The sequence below is a fragment of the Oncorhynchus clarkii genome, chromosome 10 (assembly GCF_045791955.1).
Source record: "Oncorhynchus clarkii lewisi isolate Uvic-CL-2024 chromosome 10, UVic_Ocla_1.0, whole genome shotgun sequence".
Taxonomy (NCBI): domain Eukaryota; kingdom Metazoa; phylum Chordata; class Actinopteri; order Salmoniformes; family Salmonidae; genus Oncorhynchus; species Oncorhynchus clarkii.
The window spans coordinates 8,477,169-8,494,345 of NC_092156.1; the positions used below are offsets into that span (position 1 = coordinate 8,477,169).

A 17,177-nucleotide genomic window follows, 5' to 3' on the forward strand; every position below is an offset into this window, starting at 1 on the left:
CCTCGAAGTGAGCATAGAGGACATTTAGCTCGCCTGGTAGGCTTGCGTGACTGGGAGGTTTGCGGCACTGCCACATCCGACTAGCGTCAGAGACGGCGTAGTGGGGTTTGATCTTAGTCCTGTTTTTTTTCACCTTTATTTAACCAGGTAGGCCAGTTGAGAACAAATTCTCATTTACAACTGTGACCTGGCCAAGATAAAGCAAAGCAGTGCGATAAAAACAACAACACACATAAACAAACGTACAGTCAATAACACAAAATTAAAAATAATAATATCATCTCAATCCTGTATTGACACATTGCCTGTTTGATGGCTCAGTATATATATAACTGTAATTGTCCTACAGTAGTACTACTACTGGAAACATACGATTTCTTTCACTCAAATCAGGTCATTTTTGTTTTGCATTTGATGAAGTAGACAGGGAAAACTAAAAGAGAGGGCTTAGTAATCACGCTGGTCCACCCAAGTTACCCCTGAGGCTGTGCTCAGGTCTGCCACAGCTGGGCTGCTTCCATCCTTCCAAACTCACGGCTCTCTGAAAGGTAAAAATACTCTATCCTATCTCCAAGAACCTTTGCAAAAGGTCAAATAGATAGAATTGCTTAAGGCACACCTGAGCATCTGTGGGGGGATTAGAGATATCTTAGCCTGAAGTTTAGTACAGAGAAAAACTGTCTTGAATCATCAAAAGGAATTATTGAAACACTGAAATGAAAATAACATGTAGTGAGAAGGGAGAGAAACTTTCACTGCCACTTGGTAATCAATCAGTGAAATGCCATACATGTTTATTGAGTTCTCACCTTGAAGTAGCAGCTTTAGCTCAATTAAAAGCCTTTTTACCAGTCTGTCAGTTACATGACTCACTAGGCTCCAACAAAGACACTCTCTGTTATTCTGGTTCCCTAGCCAGCCTGCTATGTGTCTCTCTGTCTGTCTAGCCAGGCTACCTCTGTTCTTCCAGAGACTACCGGCAGTTTGAGTGCCTGAGGGCACATCACAGCTCAGTTGATCCACAGCAAATCCTCAGGTACCCTCTACCTCTACCCACTGGTCTCTTTCTATTTTGAGCTCTCTGCACCATAACCTGTCTTCCTCTCCTCCCCCCTCTTTCTTTCTCCTTCCTCACATCCACTTTCCTGCACTATCCCTTGTTTCCTGGCAGGCTGCCCACTTCCACATCCTCATCCACATCGTCTTCCACATCATTTTCATCTTCCACATCCTCTTCCATATCCTCTTCCTCATATTCTTCCTCTTCCACACCCTCTTCCTCTTCTACATAATTGTCCTCTTCCACACCCTCTTCCATATCATCTTCCACATATTCTACATCCTCTTCCACTTCCACATAATTTTCCTATTCCACACCATCTTCTTCTTCCTCATCCTCTTCCTAATCCTCTTCCTCCCTGGTGCATGTTCTCCCTTTTTTCCATCTCCCAATTTCTCCAGTCATTTCCCTGTTGGGCTAGCTCCTAACTCTCCCCACCCCTGTTGGGCTAGCTCCTAACTCTCCCCACCCCTGTTGGGCTAGCTCCTAACTCTCCCCACCCCTGTTGGGCTAGCTGCTAACTCTCCCCACCCCTGTTGGGCTAGCTCCTAACTCTTCCCACCCCTGTTGGGCTAGCTCCTAACTCTCCCCACCCCTTTTGGGCTAGCTCCTAACTCTCCCCACCCCTGTTGGGCTAGCTCCTAACTCTCCCCACCCCTGTTGGGCTAGCTCCTAACTCTCCCCACCCCTGTTGGGCTAGCTCCTAACTCTCCCCACCCCTGTTGGGCTAGCTCCTAACTCTCCCCAACATGGCTCCCCACGCCTGTTGGGCTAGCTCCTAACTCTCCCCATCATGGCTCCCCACCCCTGTTGGGCTAGCTCCTAACTCTCCCCACCATGGCTCCCCACCCCTGTTGGGCTAGCTCCTAACTCTCCCCAACATGGCTCCCCACCCCTGTTGGGCTAGCTCCTAACTCTCCCCACCATGGCTCCCCACCCTCCAAGCAGCCACAATTAAACCATCAGGACCCACAGGTGTCCGTCCTCAGCCAGGCATGGTGTGTCTGAATCACTGCTGGTATCACAGCTCTGGTCACAGTCACAACACCCTTTCAAATCCCTTTGTTTACAGGCAGATTAGGGCAGTGAGAGGTTTGCCCAATGTGGATTTAAGGATTAGTTTAAATGGAGTATGTGGATTGCTGCTGCCATGGTGAGCTCACAAGATTGTTTTTTCTCTTCATCTGGCACTGACTGGGGCCCGTGCCCATTTATGATGTTCCCTTTCCCTTATTGAACTGTATCTTAAATCCCTCTGTTGTTTACGTGCCACTTTCTGTGGAGGTGTGAGCATGTTCTCTTTCTCTCTCTTTCTCTCTCTCTCTGTCTCTCTCTCTGTCTCTCTCTCTCTCTGTCTCTGTCTCTGTCTCTCTCTCTCTCTCTCTCTCTCAAGTAAAACAGACACATAGTCACACACAAGTTTTAAAAGGATTAATGAGTCAATTAAGTCTCCGCTTCTTATCCAGATGCATTAACTGTTTTCAAGTCCCCATGTTTACATTCATAATTATGTGCTGGTATGATGTGTGTTCTTGTAATTGAGAGTAGACTGGCTTGAGGATCAATTTGTCCTAGAATCGTTGTGGTTAACAGGGCTCAAGTAATTATTGCGGGTTATTCCATTCAGTCCTTGTCTCTTGCTTAGGTTCCCCGATAGCAATGGAACTTAGGTTTAAATCAAATCAAATCTAATTTTATTTGTCACATACACACTCGCAGATGTTAATGCGAGTGTAGCGAAATGCTTGTGCTTCTAGTTCCGACAATGCAGTAATAACCAACGAGTAATCTAACCTAACAATTCCAAAACTACTACCTTATACACACAAGTGTAAAGGGATGAAGAATGTGTACATAAAGATATATGAATGAGTGATGGTACAGAACGGCATAGGCAAGATGCAGTAGATGGTATCGAGTACAGTACATACATATGAGATGAGTAATGTAGGGTATGTAAACATTATATTAAGTGGCATTGTTTAAAGTGGCTAGTGATACATTTCTTACATACATTTTTCCATTATTAAAGTGGCTGGAGTTGAGTCAGTATGTTGGCAGCAGCCACTCAATGTTAGTGGTGGCTGTTTAACAGTCTGATGGCCTTGAGATAGAAGCTGTTTTTCAGTCTCTCAGTCCCTGCTTTGATGCACCTGTACTGACCTCGCCTTCTGGATGATAGTGGGGTGAAGAGGCAGTGGCTCGGGTGGTTGTTGTCCTTGATGATCTTTATGGCCTTCCTGTGACATCGGGTGGTGTAGGTGTCCTGGAGGGCAGGTAGTTTGCCCCCGGTGAAGTGTTGTGCTGACCTCACTACCCTCTGGAGAGCCTTACGGTTGTGGGTGGAGCAGTTGCCGTACCAGGCGGTGATACAGCCCGACAGGATGCTCTCGATTGTGCATCTGTAAAAGTTTGTGAGTGCTTTTGGTGACAAGCCAAATTTCTTCAGCCTCCTGAGGTTGAAGAGGCACTGCTGCGCCTTCTTCACGACGCTGTCTGTATGGGTGAACCAATTCAGTTTGTCCGTGATGTGTACGCCGAGGAACTTAAAACTTACTACCTTCTCCACTACTGTCCCGTCGATGTGGATAGGGGGGTGCTCCCTCTGCTGTTTCCTGAAGTCCACGATCATCTCCTTTGTTTTGTTGACGTTGAGTGTGAGGTTATTTTCCTGACACCACACTCCGAGGACCCTCACCTCCTCCCTGTAGGCCGTCTCGTCGTTGTTGGTAATCAAGCCTACCACTGTAGGCCGTCTCGTCGTTGTTGGTAATCAAGCCTACCACTGTAGGCCGTCTCGTCGTTGTTGGTAATCAAGCCTACCACTGTAGACTGTCTCGTCGTTGTTGGTAATCAAGCCTACCACTGTAGGCCGTCTCGTCGTTGTTGGTAATCAAGCCTACCACTGTAGACTGTCTCGTCGTTGTTGGTAATCAAGCCTACCACTGTAGGCCGTCTCGTCGTTGTTGGTAATCAAGCCTACCACTGTAGGCCGTCTCGTCGTTGTTGGTAATTAAGCCTACCACTGTAGGCTGTCTCGTCGTTGTTGGTAATCAAGCCTACCACTGTAGACTGTCTCGTCGTTGTTGGTAATTAAGCCTACCACTGTAGACTGTCTCGTCGTTGTTGGTAATCAAGCCTACCACTGTAGGCCGTCTCGTCGTTGTTGGTAATCAAGCCTACCACTGTAGGCCGTCTCGTCGTTGTTGGTAATCAAGCCTACCACTGTAGGCCGTCTCGTCGTTGTTGGTAATTAAGACTACCACTTAGGAGTATTTTTAGCGTTGCGTCTTTCCTACAACAGCCGACAATGCAACACACGTTTCCCAAAACACCACTCAGAGAGAATAGTGTGACGTTGGTACATGGGTCGATACTGATAGGATGGAAAGAAAGGCAGGGCTGCTCTCGGAATCAGCTTTCTCAATTCCAATCACCTTTAAAATTTGAATTATTTCACAATACTGATGACGTACCAGCTCCTAGAGAGACATTACCACCTACGACTGCAAATATCGAGGATGCTTACAGTAGCGGTGTGTGGGTAAAATCGCTGGGGAAGCCAAGCCAGGAAGAAAATAGCCATATTACAACCAATGTGTTGTAATAATTGCGTTGTTTGCTCTATAACCTGTTAGTTCATATGCATTCCTACCGTGATATATACCTCTAAGTCCGAGACAGTAAGAAGACACAACGGCAGAATAAATTCAACACCTGTGTTTCATCACAAAACCGGAGAGAAACATCTCTCCGATGAATTCCACAAAACATATCGCATGTAACAAACAGTTATATGACCTACAGCATGGTCAAGAAAGTTAATGTTTTAGACATTTTCGTACTACTACACTATTGAATTAGAACCATGGAGCGATAGGCAAGTCGCAAGTGGCGAAGAAAACAGGAGGTGCCTTCAATATTCCAGCACCATTTCAACTTTAAGATTTCAACATCATCAACTCACCTATGCTTCTAATACAGGGACAACTAAAAGACACCAAAAAACTATTTAGTCCAATCAACATAAGCTAAATATGATGTGGCTGTCCATGGTGCTGATTTCTGTGTGTGAAAAAAACATGTTGACTCACCTCACCAAATGCCATCCTCTCTTTCATGTTGCCGAGGCTAATTGTCTAAAATGCCTGCTCGCTAACCTAACTTCCTTTCATGGGCAATAATGAACCAGCTAGTTAACATTTGCCTACTACATCTAGCTACATATTGAACTTCCATTCTCTTAGGCTAGAATCGCCATCAGTCCAAATCCCTATCTCCATCCATGTTCTAATTTAACAAAGGGACAATTTTAGCTAGCTAGCTGGCCACTGGAGGAAAGCACCACAACGAGATGCAACAATTCCTGTTTTTTCTGTCAATCATGTTTGGTTTTTGATGTGATGTGATTGGTGTGAAGCCAAATCCAAACTGGCTTCCCTTTTTTCTTTTTCTTATTTAAAAAAAATTTGGTGCGCCAGGACCATTCACGGTTGAGCTCGTTCAGTTTATCGCAACGCTGATTGGCTATTATTTTATATATGTTTTAGGAAGAAAGGACAAATCCTCGCTGGCTTCCCTTGCATTCAATGTTATGTGCGGCAACAACGTCATACTTTTTTTTTTGACCAGACAGCATCAGATAGATGGGCTACACATATAGAGACAGAGCGGAGCTGTTTCGTTCGCTCGGGTGCTTTCTCCGGTGAAATACGTTCAGTATCTTGCGAATTGAAGGAAAATTATAAAAAAGAAAGATGAATACACGCCACTGACCCAATAAAAATGAACGTGATTTTATTTATTTGATTTACCATTTATTTTAGCAGGGAAATCCCATTGAGACCAAGTCTTCTTTTTCAAGGGAGCCCTGCCTGTACACAAATCATACAAATTTACGTCATTACGCACGTTAGGCTACACATCATAACATTATATTGAGACAAATTACAGATGGTAGCCTACAGGTAGCAAACTATAACTCAATTTATAGAACATTACATTTTTTCAATAAGAATGAAATAGGCATATTGTAGTCTATTTACACTGAGTGCAAAAAAAAACATAAAGAACACCTGCTCTTTCCCTGACATAGACTGACCAGGTGAAAGCTATGCTCCCTTGTTTATGTCACTTATTAAATCCACTTCAATCAGTGTAGATGAAGGCGAGGATACAGGTTAAAGAAGGATTTTTCTGTCTCAAGACATATGTATGTGTGCCAATCAGAGGATGAATGGGAAAGACATTGTATGGTAGTAGGTGCCAGGCACACAGGTTTGTGTCAAGAACTGCAACGCTGCTGGGTTTTTCCACGCTTAACAGTTTCCTGTGTGTATCAAGAACGGTCCACCACCCAAAGGACATCCAGCCAGCTTCACACAACTGTGGAAAGCATTGGAGTCAACATGGTCCAGCATCCCAGTGGAACGTTTTTGACACCTTGTAGAGTCCCTGCCCTGATGAATTGAGGCTCTTCTGAGGGAAAAGGGGGGTGCAACTCAACATTAGAAAGGTGTTCCTAATGTTTTGTCCACTCAAATGTATATTTTAATGCAGTCATCTCAGGTTTCATTTGAAGCACTTGTTTGTATCAATTGCAAAGACATTGACAACTTTGTATTTGTGGTAGTCAACTTTGTTCTAAAATTATGGGCAGTCACAGAGAGACGGATAGACCATGTGATTCTATGTTCTATACTGCTTGTAATGTGATGCGGGAGGGGGGTTAGCCGTTGGATTACGAGTGTTTTGAAGTGCAACGTTAATAACGATGGTTTTTGGGAAAAAAAACTCTTGAGATTTAACGATGTTCCTACGAAGGTTCTTACGATGAACTTAGCCTTAAGATGCTTTTGGGAAACCGGGTCCAGGTTGAAAGCTCTTTAATGAGAACCCTTAGTGCACTTCATCTTGATAATACCTCATATAGCTTCACGTATCCCTGCCTTTGATGCTTTTCATTCGGCTCTAACCTCTCCTCTATAATGCTGTTTCATCACTCTATCTCTCTCTGCCCCGAGGCTCCACCATGAGTCTCTCCTGGCTCTCAAACTGATCTTTGACAATCCAACATGGATCCTTTCGTCCTATTGAACACAATCCCACCCCTCCTTAATCTGTGACCACAAGCAAGGTTGGCTGGAGTCATAGTACATGAGAGACCTACATAAAAGAAACTGGCTTTTATTTGTCATCATGACTCTCTCCTTGTCTATTGTTGAGTGGGTTATTATTGTCAGTCCAGATGAGCGCCAGTGTTTACCACTTCACATGATGAGGCCTTTGTGAGTATAAGTACTGCTGGTAATCAATGCCCGGAGCGGAGATTCCTCTTGATTATGTAAACACTTCAAATAAAACCTTATTAAAAATATGGATCTGCCCACAGCAACAAGCACAGTCAGTGGAATTAAAGACATGCTCCGGAACTTTGGTGACTTCTAAATATTTTGAAACCTCTCCGCTTTAGGCTGGATGTGTCAATGCATAGTACATACAGTGGGGCAAAAAAGTATTTAGTCAGCCACCAATTGTGCAAGTTCTCCCACTTAAAAATACTTTTAGAATGATAACAAGTTCAAACAGGTGCCATTAATACAGGTAACGAGTGGAGGACAGAGGAGCCTCTTAAAGAAGAGGTTACAGGTCTGTGAGAGCCAGAAATCTTGCTTGTTTGTAGGTGACCAAATACTTATTTTCCAGCATAAATTGCAAATAAATGCATTAAAAATCCTACAATGTGATTTTCTGGATTCTTTTTCTAATTTTGTCTGTCATAGTTGAAGTGTACCTATGATGAAAATTACAGGCCTCTCTCATCTTTTTAAGTGGGAGAACTTGCACAATTGGTGGCTGACTAAATACTTTTTTGCCCCACTGTACATGCATAATCTATTAACAGAATTACTGTTTTACCTCAATTAACCACAAAATCCCATGTTTTGCTGCGCCATTTTCCCCTGAACTTTCCCCCACGTGGGCCAACCCCGTAGCAATTTAAGTTCTAGCCAATGAGCTTCAGCCCCTCTCCATTTGATTTACAGCTAGCAAGATGCACACACAGCAGAGCGAGAAATGACGTGGTGCACATATCTGCACAGATAGTGAAATGTTCGGGGACCACTTTTGGCTCGTGAGCGCTTCTTTCAGAGTTACTGGCTAAAAAGTATACACAAGTACCGGAGAATCTCTTTAAGGGCTTCCACAATTTTAAAGTACCAACTCACTCAGAGGGTCCTTAGTTGTAAAAGTACCGGAGAATCTCTTTAAGGGCTTTCACAATTTTAAAGTACCAACTCACTCAGAGGGTCCTTAGTTGTAAAAGTACCGGAGAATCTCTTTAAGACGAAATGTTCAAAAGCTTCCTATGCAAAGCTGTTATCAATAGATTTGTCCTTGTTTTCCTGGAAACATGTGTAACTACAAAAAAGGGTTGAGAGAAAATATATTTTTTTCTTTCATACACTGCTTATCGGTTGGTAAAGTGTAACAAGGACAACTTAATAACAATCTTTCCAACGTATGTCTGTGAGCTTCAAACAATAGTCCTTTTGTTCTATCATTTTGTGCAATTCACTTGAACCTGTTGCTGTGTGAACGATTAAGGTGGATCAAAAAAAGGAATCTTACTGTTTTGTTCTAACAGAAGTCTACTATTTACAAAAGAGATGCATTATGTACTGCCTGCTCTTTGAGGCCCTAATTTCCTGCTGCTCAGTAGCTGGTGGTGGTGGAGGCCCTGGCTGGTTTCTGGCTGGGGTAGCACAGCCTCAGCCTAACAGACAGATGCAGAGTGGGCTGGTGTCAATGTGGAGCGTCTGGAAGGATGCCTCCTCCCTCCAGCAGAGCCTTCTAGCTATGATTCTCTCTCTCTCTCTCTCTCTCTCTCTCCCTCTCCACTATGTTAGTCAGAAAATAACTTACTCACCAAGTGATAATGAGCCTGAGACATGGTGAGGATCCCCAGTCCTCGTCCCTCCTGTTGAGACTGCCTGCTCGCTGTGTGTGTGGGGGGTAGAGTTTGTTCTGACTGTGTTTTGACAGTGTAGTCAGTCAGGTGTTGATAAGTGTCTGTATATATCTTTAACCTCAGCAGGAGATGTGGAATGAGACAACTAAATCAATCCCCATGGGGCTCTCATTCTGTCGACATGACTTCTCCAAAATAGACGTGCACTGTTAAATGCTTGTATGGTATATTTCTTTCCATTTCTTCAGAAACAGTTTGACTCTCACAGGCAGAATAAGGGATTATATCTCATGTGTAGGAGGATAGGTACTGAAGTTAAGAACCTTACCTAAGACAACACAGTTCAGTGCAGCATGATCTTAGTATTTTAGAAAGTGAACGCTTTACTTCGGTGTGTCTGTTTTCATGCTCACTCTGCTCTCTCTCTCTCTCTCTCTCTCTCTGCTCTCTCTCCACCCCCACCCCTCCCTCTATGTCACCCCTAACAGGTCAGAGCCTTGACCTGAGCCAATCCTCTAAGAGCAGCAGCGCCGGTCACCGTGGAGATGGACATGAAGGAGCGTCCGCACCGCTCCCTGACCCGGGGCCGCTGCAGGAAGGACCTCCAACACGCCACCGCGTCCCTGCAGCCGGAGGAGTGCCGCGTGGCCACCCAGAAGTCCTACAGCTCCAGTGAGACGCTCAAGGCCTATGACCGCGACACGCACCTGCACTACGGGGGCTGCGTGGCTGAGCTGGTGCGCCACGAGCACCAGGAGTACGTCCGACAAGGTGAGCTCCACGTCTCTGTTTCTGCGTCTGTCTCCCTCTGACCTGGGATTTTTTTTCATACATTCCTCCCGTTTCACAGGGTCTTCCTATTAGCCGCTTGTCGGGACTGCTTTCTCTTCCGCAGCGTGTGTTTTTTATGATGGTTCACTGAAGGGAACCTCCCACGGTCTGAGTAATGATACTGGTCTCTCTTTTAAATCACCTACACTTCCACAAACTCCAAACACCAGACTTACCTGGTCATCTGTAGTACTGTTGGATTTTCACTCTACACAAGACTTACCTGGTCATCTGTAGCACTGTAGGATTTCACTCTACACAAGACTTACCTGGTCATCTGTAGTTTTGTAGGATTTCACTCTACACAAGACTTATCTGGTCATCTGTAGCACTGTAGAATTTCACTCTACACAAGACTTACCTGGTCATCTGTAGCACTGTAGAATTTCACTCTACACAAGACTTACCTGGTCATCTGTAGCACTGTAGGATTTCACTCTACACAAGACTTACCTGGTCATCTGTAGTACTGTAGGATTTCACTCTACACAAGACTTACCTGGTCATCTGTAGTTTTGTAGGATTTCACTCTACACAAGACTTATCTGGTCATCTGTAGCACTGTAGAATTTCACTCTACACAAGACTTACCTGGTCATCTGTAGCACTGTAGGATTTCACTCTACACAATACTTACCTGGTCATCTGTAGCACTGTAGGATTTCACTCTACACAATACTTACCTGGTCATCTGTAGTACTGTAGGATTGGACAAGCAATGACCCTTAACTCAGAATATTCAGTAGCTAACTGCAGCCTTTTCTTATTCAATTCCACAGGATACTGAACCCACGTGAAAACAACAACGAAGGCTTTTAACATCCCCGTCAGCTTGTCAATTAAAAACCGGGTGACAGATGCTGCTTAGATCGGATCCATACTAAAGCCCATCAATATTCATTTGAGCATGAAACCGAAATGACAGGTTGGGCCTGCTGGTACGTTGTAAAATGTTTTTTTTTTGTATGCCAGTGGTCACCAAGGCTTTCCTAGTCAATCACCAAACATTTTTTTTAAAAGCCCAACGTTAAAGCCTTCCGTTACTATTTTTATTATTATTTTAACACCGTTTGCGGTAGGTTGATTTAGCTGCGTGACCGTTAGTCGGAGTGTTCCCAATTGAAACCATTTCATGTGTCTAGAGGTACAAACTCCGCCTACCCGGTGGGCCCAGAGAGGATGTAAGTGCACCTATAGCCCGTCCGCTGGCCAATCAGGTAGCTCAGATCACATGGTCTGCAGCTTCCACAAGCCCACAGCGAAGTTGACAGTTGATAGTCGACTCTACTGTGTGAGATTTCAAAACTTTAAAAACCATGACTGGAGAGAGAATGCCAACGAATACAGCAAAGAGATGCTGTTTTTAGGAGTGAGTTCATGTTTAAGATTTTTATTCGTAAATAAAAGGAGAGCCGCACACTCTAGGAGCTCAGATGCAAAAAATAATAATATATATTTTTTTAATAATATCCAACCTTTCGACAGCCAAGCCGTCTACATCAGGGTTTTCTTCTAAGATTTGACTCAAAATACCCCGGCATTTTTGAATGTATTTTTCACATACACATGATTAGCAGATGTCAACACTTTATTCAATACTTTTATAAGCCATAAAACGCGCTCCCCCTATCCACTCGGACTACCAAGTGTATCGATAGACTTGCGTTGTTATTAGCGCTTTGTCTTTCTAATATTTAATGTTCTCTCGTCATACGTGGTTATAGAATATATAGAAACGATAGAAATGCAAATGGAGGAGGTGTTGCCATGTATGTCCAGAGTCATTTTCCTGTCAGGCTGAGAGAGGACCTCATGTCAGATGCCGTAGAAGTAATATGGCTACAGGTTCATCTGCCCCAACTAAAGATTATTCTCCTAGGAAGTATAGACCACCAAGTGCTAACAGTCAGTTTTTGGACTATATGTGTGAAATGTTGGATAATGTATGTGATGTCTATAGAGAGGTATATTTTCTGGGTGACCAAAATATTGACTGGTTGTCATCAAGATGCCCTTTCAGAAATAAGCTGTAACCAGGGCCTGCAATCTGGTTCAAGTCATCAGTCAACCTACCCCGGTATTTGCAAAAACAACGGGAACTAAATAATCCACTTGTATTGATCACAATCTGCTCTAAAGTAGTATCCACACCCATCGGATGTAGTGGTCATTATACAGTACAATAGCCATATCTAAAAAAAAAAAAAAAAAAATTTAAGAATAATAATTCCAAAGATCATACAAGAGGTTTTACAATGATTCCTACGTTGAACATGTAAAACTATGTGTTGGTCTGATGTGTGTAATGAGGAACATCTGGACGCTGCACATATCAGTAACTGCTTCTTCCAGTTACTGATCTGCATGCGCCCATCAAATCAAATCTAATCCAATTTTATTTGTCACATGCACATGGTTAGCAGATGTTAATGCGAGTGTTTACGAAATGTTTGTGTTTCTAGTTCCGACGGTGCAGTAATATCTAAGGAGTAATCTAAGAATTACCCAACAACTACCTTATACACACAAATCTAAAGAGGTGAATGAGAATATGTACATGTAAGTATATGGATGAGCGATGGCCAAGCGGCGTAGGCAAGGTGCAATAGATGGTATAAAATACAGTTTATACATATATACATGTGATATGAGTAATGTAAGATATGTAAACATTATTAAAGTGGCATTATTTAAAGTGGTATTGTTTAAAGTGACTGGTGATCCATTAATTAAAGTGTCCAGTGATTGGGTCTCAATGTAGGCAGCAGCCTCTCTGAGTTAGTGATGGCTGTTTAGCAGTCTGATGGTCTTGAGATAGAAGCTGTTTTTCAGTTTCTTCGTCCCTGCTTTGATGCACCTGTACTGACCTCGCCTTCTGGATGATAGTGGTGTGAACAGGCAGTGGCTCGGGTGGTTGATGTCCTTCATGATCTTTTTGGCCTTCCTGTGACATTGGGTGCTGTAGGTGTCATGGAGGGCAGGTTATGCGTTGTGCAGACCGCACCACCCTCTGGAGAGCCTTGCAGTTGAGGGCGGTGCAGTTGCCGTACCAGGCTGTACCGACAGGATACTCTCGATTGTTCATCTGTAAAAGTTTGTCAGGGTTCTGGGTGACAAGCCAAATTTTTTCAGCCTCCTGAAGCTGAAGAGGCACTGTTGCGCCTTCTTCACCACACTGTCTGTGTGGGTGGACCAGTTTGTGTATGCAGAGGAACTGAAAACTTTGTTTTGTTGTCATTGAGTGAGAGGTTGTTTTTCTGACTCCAACCCCCCCCCCCCCCCCCCCCCCCCCCCCCCCTGCTGTCTCGTTGTTGTTGGTAATGAGGCCTACTACTGTTGTGTTGTCTGCAAACTTGATGATTGAGTTGGAGGCGTGCATGGTCACGCAATCGTGGGTGAACAGGGAGTACAGGAGAGGGCTGAGAACACACCCTTGTGGGGCCCCCGTGTTAAGGGAGATGTTGTTTCCTATCTTCACCACCTGTGGGCGGTCCAACAGAAAGTCCAGGACCCAATTGCACAGGGCGGGGTTGAAACCCAGGGCCTCCAGCTTGATGATGAGCTTGGTGGGTACTATGGTGTTAAATTCTGAGCTGTAGTCAATGAACAGCATTCTTACATAGGTATTCCGTCTGGGCCATCAGCCTTGCGAGGATTAACACGTTGTACTGGCATTTCGCTTTTTTAATTGCCTTTCAGAGGGAATAACTACACTGTTTATATTCAGTTTTGCGCAAATTCCACCATCCATCCACGGTTTCTGGTTAGGGTAGGTTTTAATAGTCACAGTGGGTACAACATCTCCAATGCACTTCTTTATAAACGCACTCACAGAGTCAGCATATAGGTTTATGTTGTTCTGAGGTTGACCGGAACATATTCCAGTCCGCGTGATCAAAACAATCTTCAAGCGTGGATTCCGATTGGTCGGACCAGCGTTGAATGTTTCTCGTCACTGGTACATCCTGTTTGAGTTTCTGCCTATAAGATGGTAGAAGCAAGATGGCGTGGTGGTCGGATTTGCCGAAGGGAGGGGGGGGAGGGCTTGCCTTGTTCTCAAATTTGCTTTGTTAAAATCTATATATATATATGGTATATATGATATATGGTTTCCAGTTTGCATATAGTCCAGCGAAGTTCCTTGGTGGCCATCTTGGTGTCTGCTTGAGGGGGAATGTACACAGCTGTGACTATAACTGACGAGAATTCTCTTGGTAGGTAAAATTGCCGGCATTTGATTGTAAGGAATTGTAGATCGGGTGAGCAGAAGGACTTGAGTTCCTGTATGTTGTTAAGACTACACCATTAGTCGTTAATCATGAAGCATACACCCTCCTTCTTCCCAGAGAGATTTATCTCTGTCGGCATGATGCATGGAGAAACCCGGGAGCTGAACCAATTCCGACAACATATCCCGAGTGAGCCATGTTTCCGTAAACAAATAATGTTACAATATCTGATGTCTCTCTGGAAGGCAATCCTTGCACGAATTTATTCTAACTTGTTGTCAAGAGACTGGACATTGGCGAGTAGTATACTCGGGAGCGGTGGGCGATGTGCCCGTCTACGGACCTGACCAGGTGGCTTCGTCTGCCCCTTCTGCGGCGCCGTTGTTTTGGGTCGACTACTGGAATTAGACCAAGTGTCCTGGGTGGTGGTCCTAACAGAGGATCCGCTTCGGGAAAGTCATATTCCTGGTTGTAATGTTGGTAAGTTGACGTTGCTAATATATCCAATAGTTCTTCTCGGCTGTATGTAATATGACTTAAGATTTCCTCCGGTAACAATGTAAGAAATAATACATAAAAAAAACGCAATACTGCGTAGTTTCCTAAGAACTCCAAGCGAGGCGACCATCTCTGTCGGTGCCATGGTACTAAGGCACCGAAACTGACTGTTAGAACTGCCAAATCCCCATGGATAGATGATGAGTTGAAAAACTGTATAGCTGAGAGGGATGAGGCAAAGGGAATAGCAAATAAGTCTACCAACACAGCAGACGGGCAAACATACAGTAAATTGAGAAATCACGTAACTAAACACAGAGAAGAAGAAAATATATGGAACAAAGATGAATGAGAGTTAAAAGCTCTGTAATACTTTAAATGAAATTCTAGGCAACAACAAAAAATGCGTCTCCATCCTTCATGGAGGCAGAGGGCTTGTTCATAAGAAAACCCTTTGATATTGTCAACCATTTTAATAACTTTTTTGTTGACAAGATTAGCAAACTTAGGTATGACATGCAAACAACAAATGCTGAGCCTTTGTATTCATGCATAATGGAACAAATAATGAAATACAAGCACTGTAGTGGAGAGTTCCACAAAGTGGGAGTGGAAGAGGTGAAAAGATTGTTGCTATTTACCTGGATGGTAAATTGCTGAGGTTGGTAGCGGAATACAAATCCATTTTGCCACATCTTCAATTTAACCCTAGAAGATGGTGTGTGCCCTCAGACATGGAGGGAGGAAAAGGTCATTCAGCTACACAATAATTGTAACGAATCTCTTCGTCGTCTCAGGAGGAGTAGGAAGGATCGGACCAATATGCAGCGTGGTAAGTGTCCATGTTAATTTATTAGACTGAACACACGAAACAAAATAACAAAGCGAATGGAAGAAACTAAACAGTTCTGTCAGGTGACATACACAAAACAGAAAACAACTACCCACAAATTATGGTGGGAACACAGGCTACCTAAGTATGGTTCTCAATTAGAGACAATGAACGACAGCTGCCTCTGATTGGGAACCATACCAGGCCAAAAGCAGAAATACAAAACATAGAACAAAAACATTGAATGCCCACCCCAACTCACGCCTTGACCAAACTAAAACAGAGACATAAAACAGGAACTAAGGTCAGGACGTGACAATAATAGTGGCAGCAGGTTGCCTAGTGGTTAGATCAGTGGGACAATAGCCGAAAGGTTGCTGGTTTGAATCCCCAAGCTGACAAGGTGAAAAACTGTCGTTCTGCCCCTGAACAAGGCAGTTAACCCACTGATCCCTGGTAGCCTGTCAATGTAAATAAGAATTTGTTCTTAACTGGCTTGCCTAGTTAAATAAAGGTTAAAGAAAATTGCAGAGCACCCTGTTAATGGTTCAAACAGCCAACCAATCAGCCTGCTACAAGGCTGATTTGATCAAATACAAAGTTTTTTTTGCAGAGAACAAATGAACAACATACTTTCAGCACGCGTATGGGGAAGGACTCTCCACATGCCTGGCACTGACACAAATGAAGATGATTGGCTGAAAGAAATTGATAGTAAGAAGATTGTGGGAGCTGTTTTGTTTGACGTCAGTGCAGCTTTCGATGTCATTGATCATAACCTATTGCTAAAAAAAACATAGGTGTTTTGGATTTGTATCCTCTGCCTTATTATGATTGAGAGTTTTCGTTAATGGAAGCCTCTCTCATGCAAATTCAGTTGAGTGTGGTGTACCGCAGGGCATCCAGCTAGAGCCGTTTCTGTTTTTACAAATGACCTCCCACTGACCTTGAATAAAGCCTGTGTGTATATGTACGCTGACGGCTCAACGGATTTTAAATAGAAGAAGTTTGGAACCACCAAGACTCTTCCTAGAGCTGGCCGCCCGGCCAAACTGTGCAGCACGCATCACAATTATATCTTTTTTTTAATGTTTAAATGTAACCTTTATTTAACTAGGCAATGGAGGGAAATGGTCAGTAACATGCATGTACATCTCTTCTGGCTCAAAGTTAAGGAGAATTTGACTGCATCACTCTTGGTCTTTGTGTGAGGTGATGATGGTATCAAACTATCTGTTCAAGAAGTTGGCACACAGTTCGGACACTCATCTGTACAACACAAGACATGCAACCAGAGGTCTCTTCACAGTCCCCAGGTTCAGAACAGAGGCTGGGAAACGCACAGGATTAAATAGAGTCATGACTACATGGAACTCTCTGGTAACCCAGGTAACATGACTACATGGAACTCTCTGGTAACCCAGGTAACATGACTACATGGAACTCTCTGGTAACCCAAGGTAACTCAAGGTAGCAATAAAACCAGTTTCAAAAAACAGATAAAAGCACACATTACTGCACGAAGGGGACTGTGAAGAGGCACAGCCATTTTATGCAGCGCATTTGGAAATGATTCTGATCCCTTCACTTTTTTTCACATTTTGTTATGTTACAGCCTTATTCTAAAATGGTTAACCTTTATTTTACTAGGCAAGTCAGTTAAGAACAAATTCTTATTTACAATGACGGCCTACCCCAGCCAACGCTGGGCCAATTGTGCACCGCCCTATTGGACTCCCAGTCACGGCCAGATGT

The 17,177-nt window shown here is 43.7% G+C and overlaps 1 protein-coding gene across 1 annotated transcript in view; it reads left to right on the forward strand.

The window, feature by feature from the left end:
* The first annotated feature begins 9,577 nt into the window (after positions 1 to 9,577).
* The window catches only part of LOC139417976 (teneurin-2-like), a 343,240-nt gene continuing 335,640 nt past the window's right edge, over positions 9,578 to 17,177 (forward strand). The window contains exons 1-2 of the mRNA XM_071167012.1: positions 9,578 to 9,803; positions 11,620 to 11,622. Of these exons, the coding sequence (XP_071023113.1) occupies positions 9,578 to 9,803; positions 11,620 to 11,622 (229 nt within the window). The remainder of the gene's footprint in view (positions 9,804 to 11,619; positions 11,623 to 17,177) is intronic.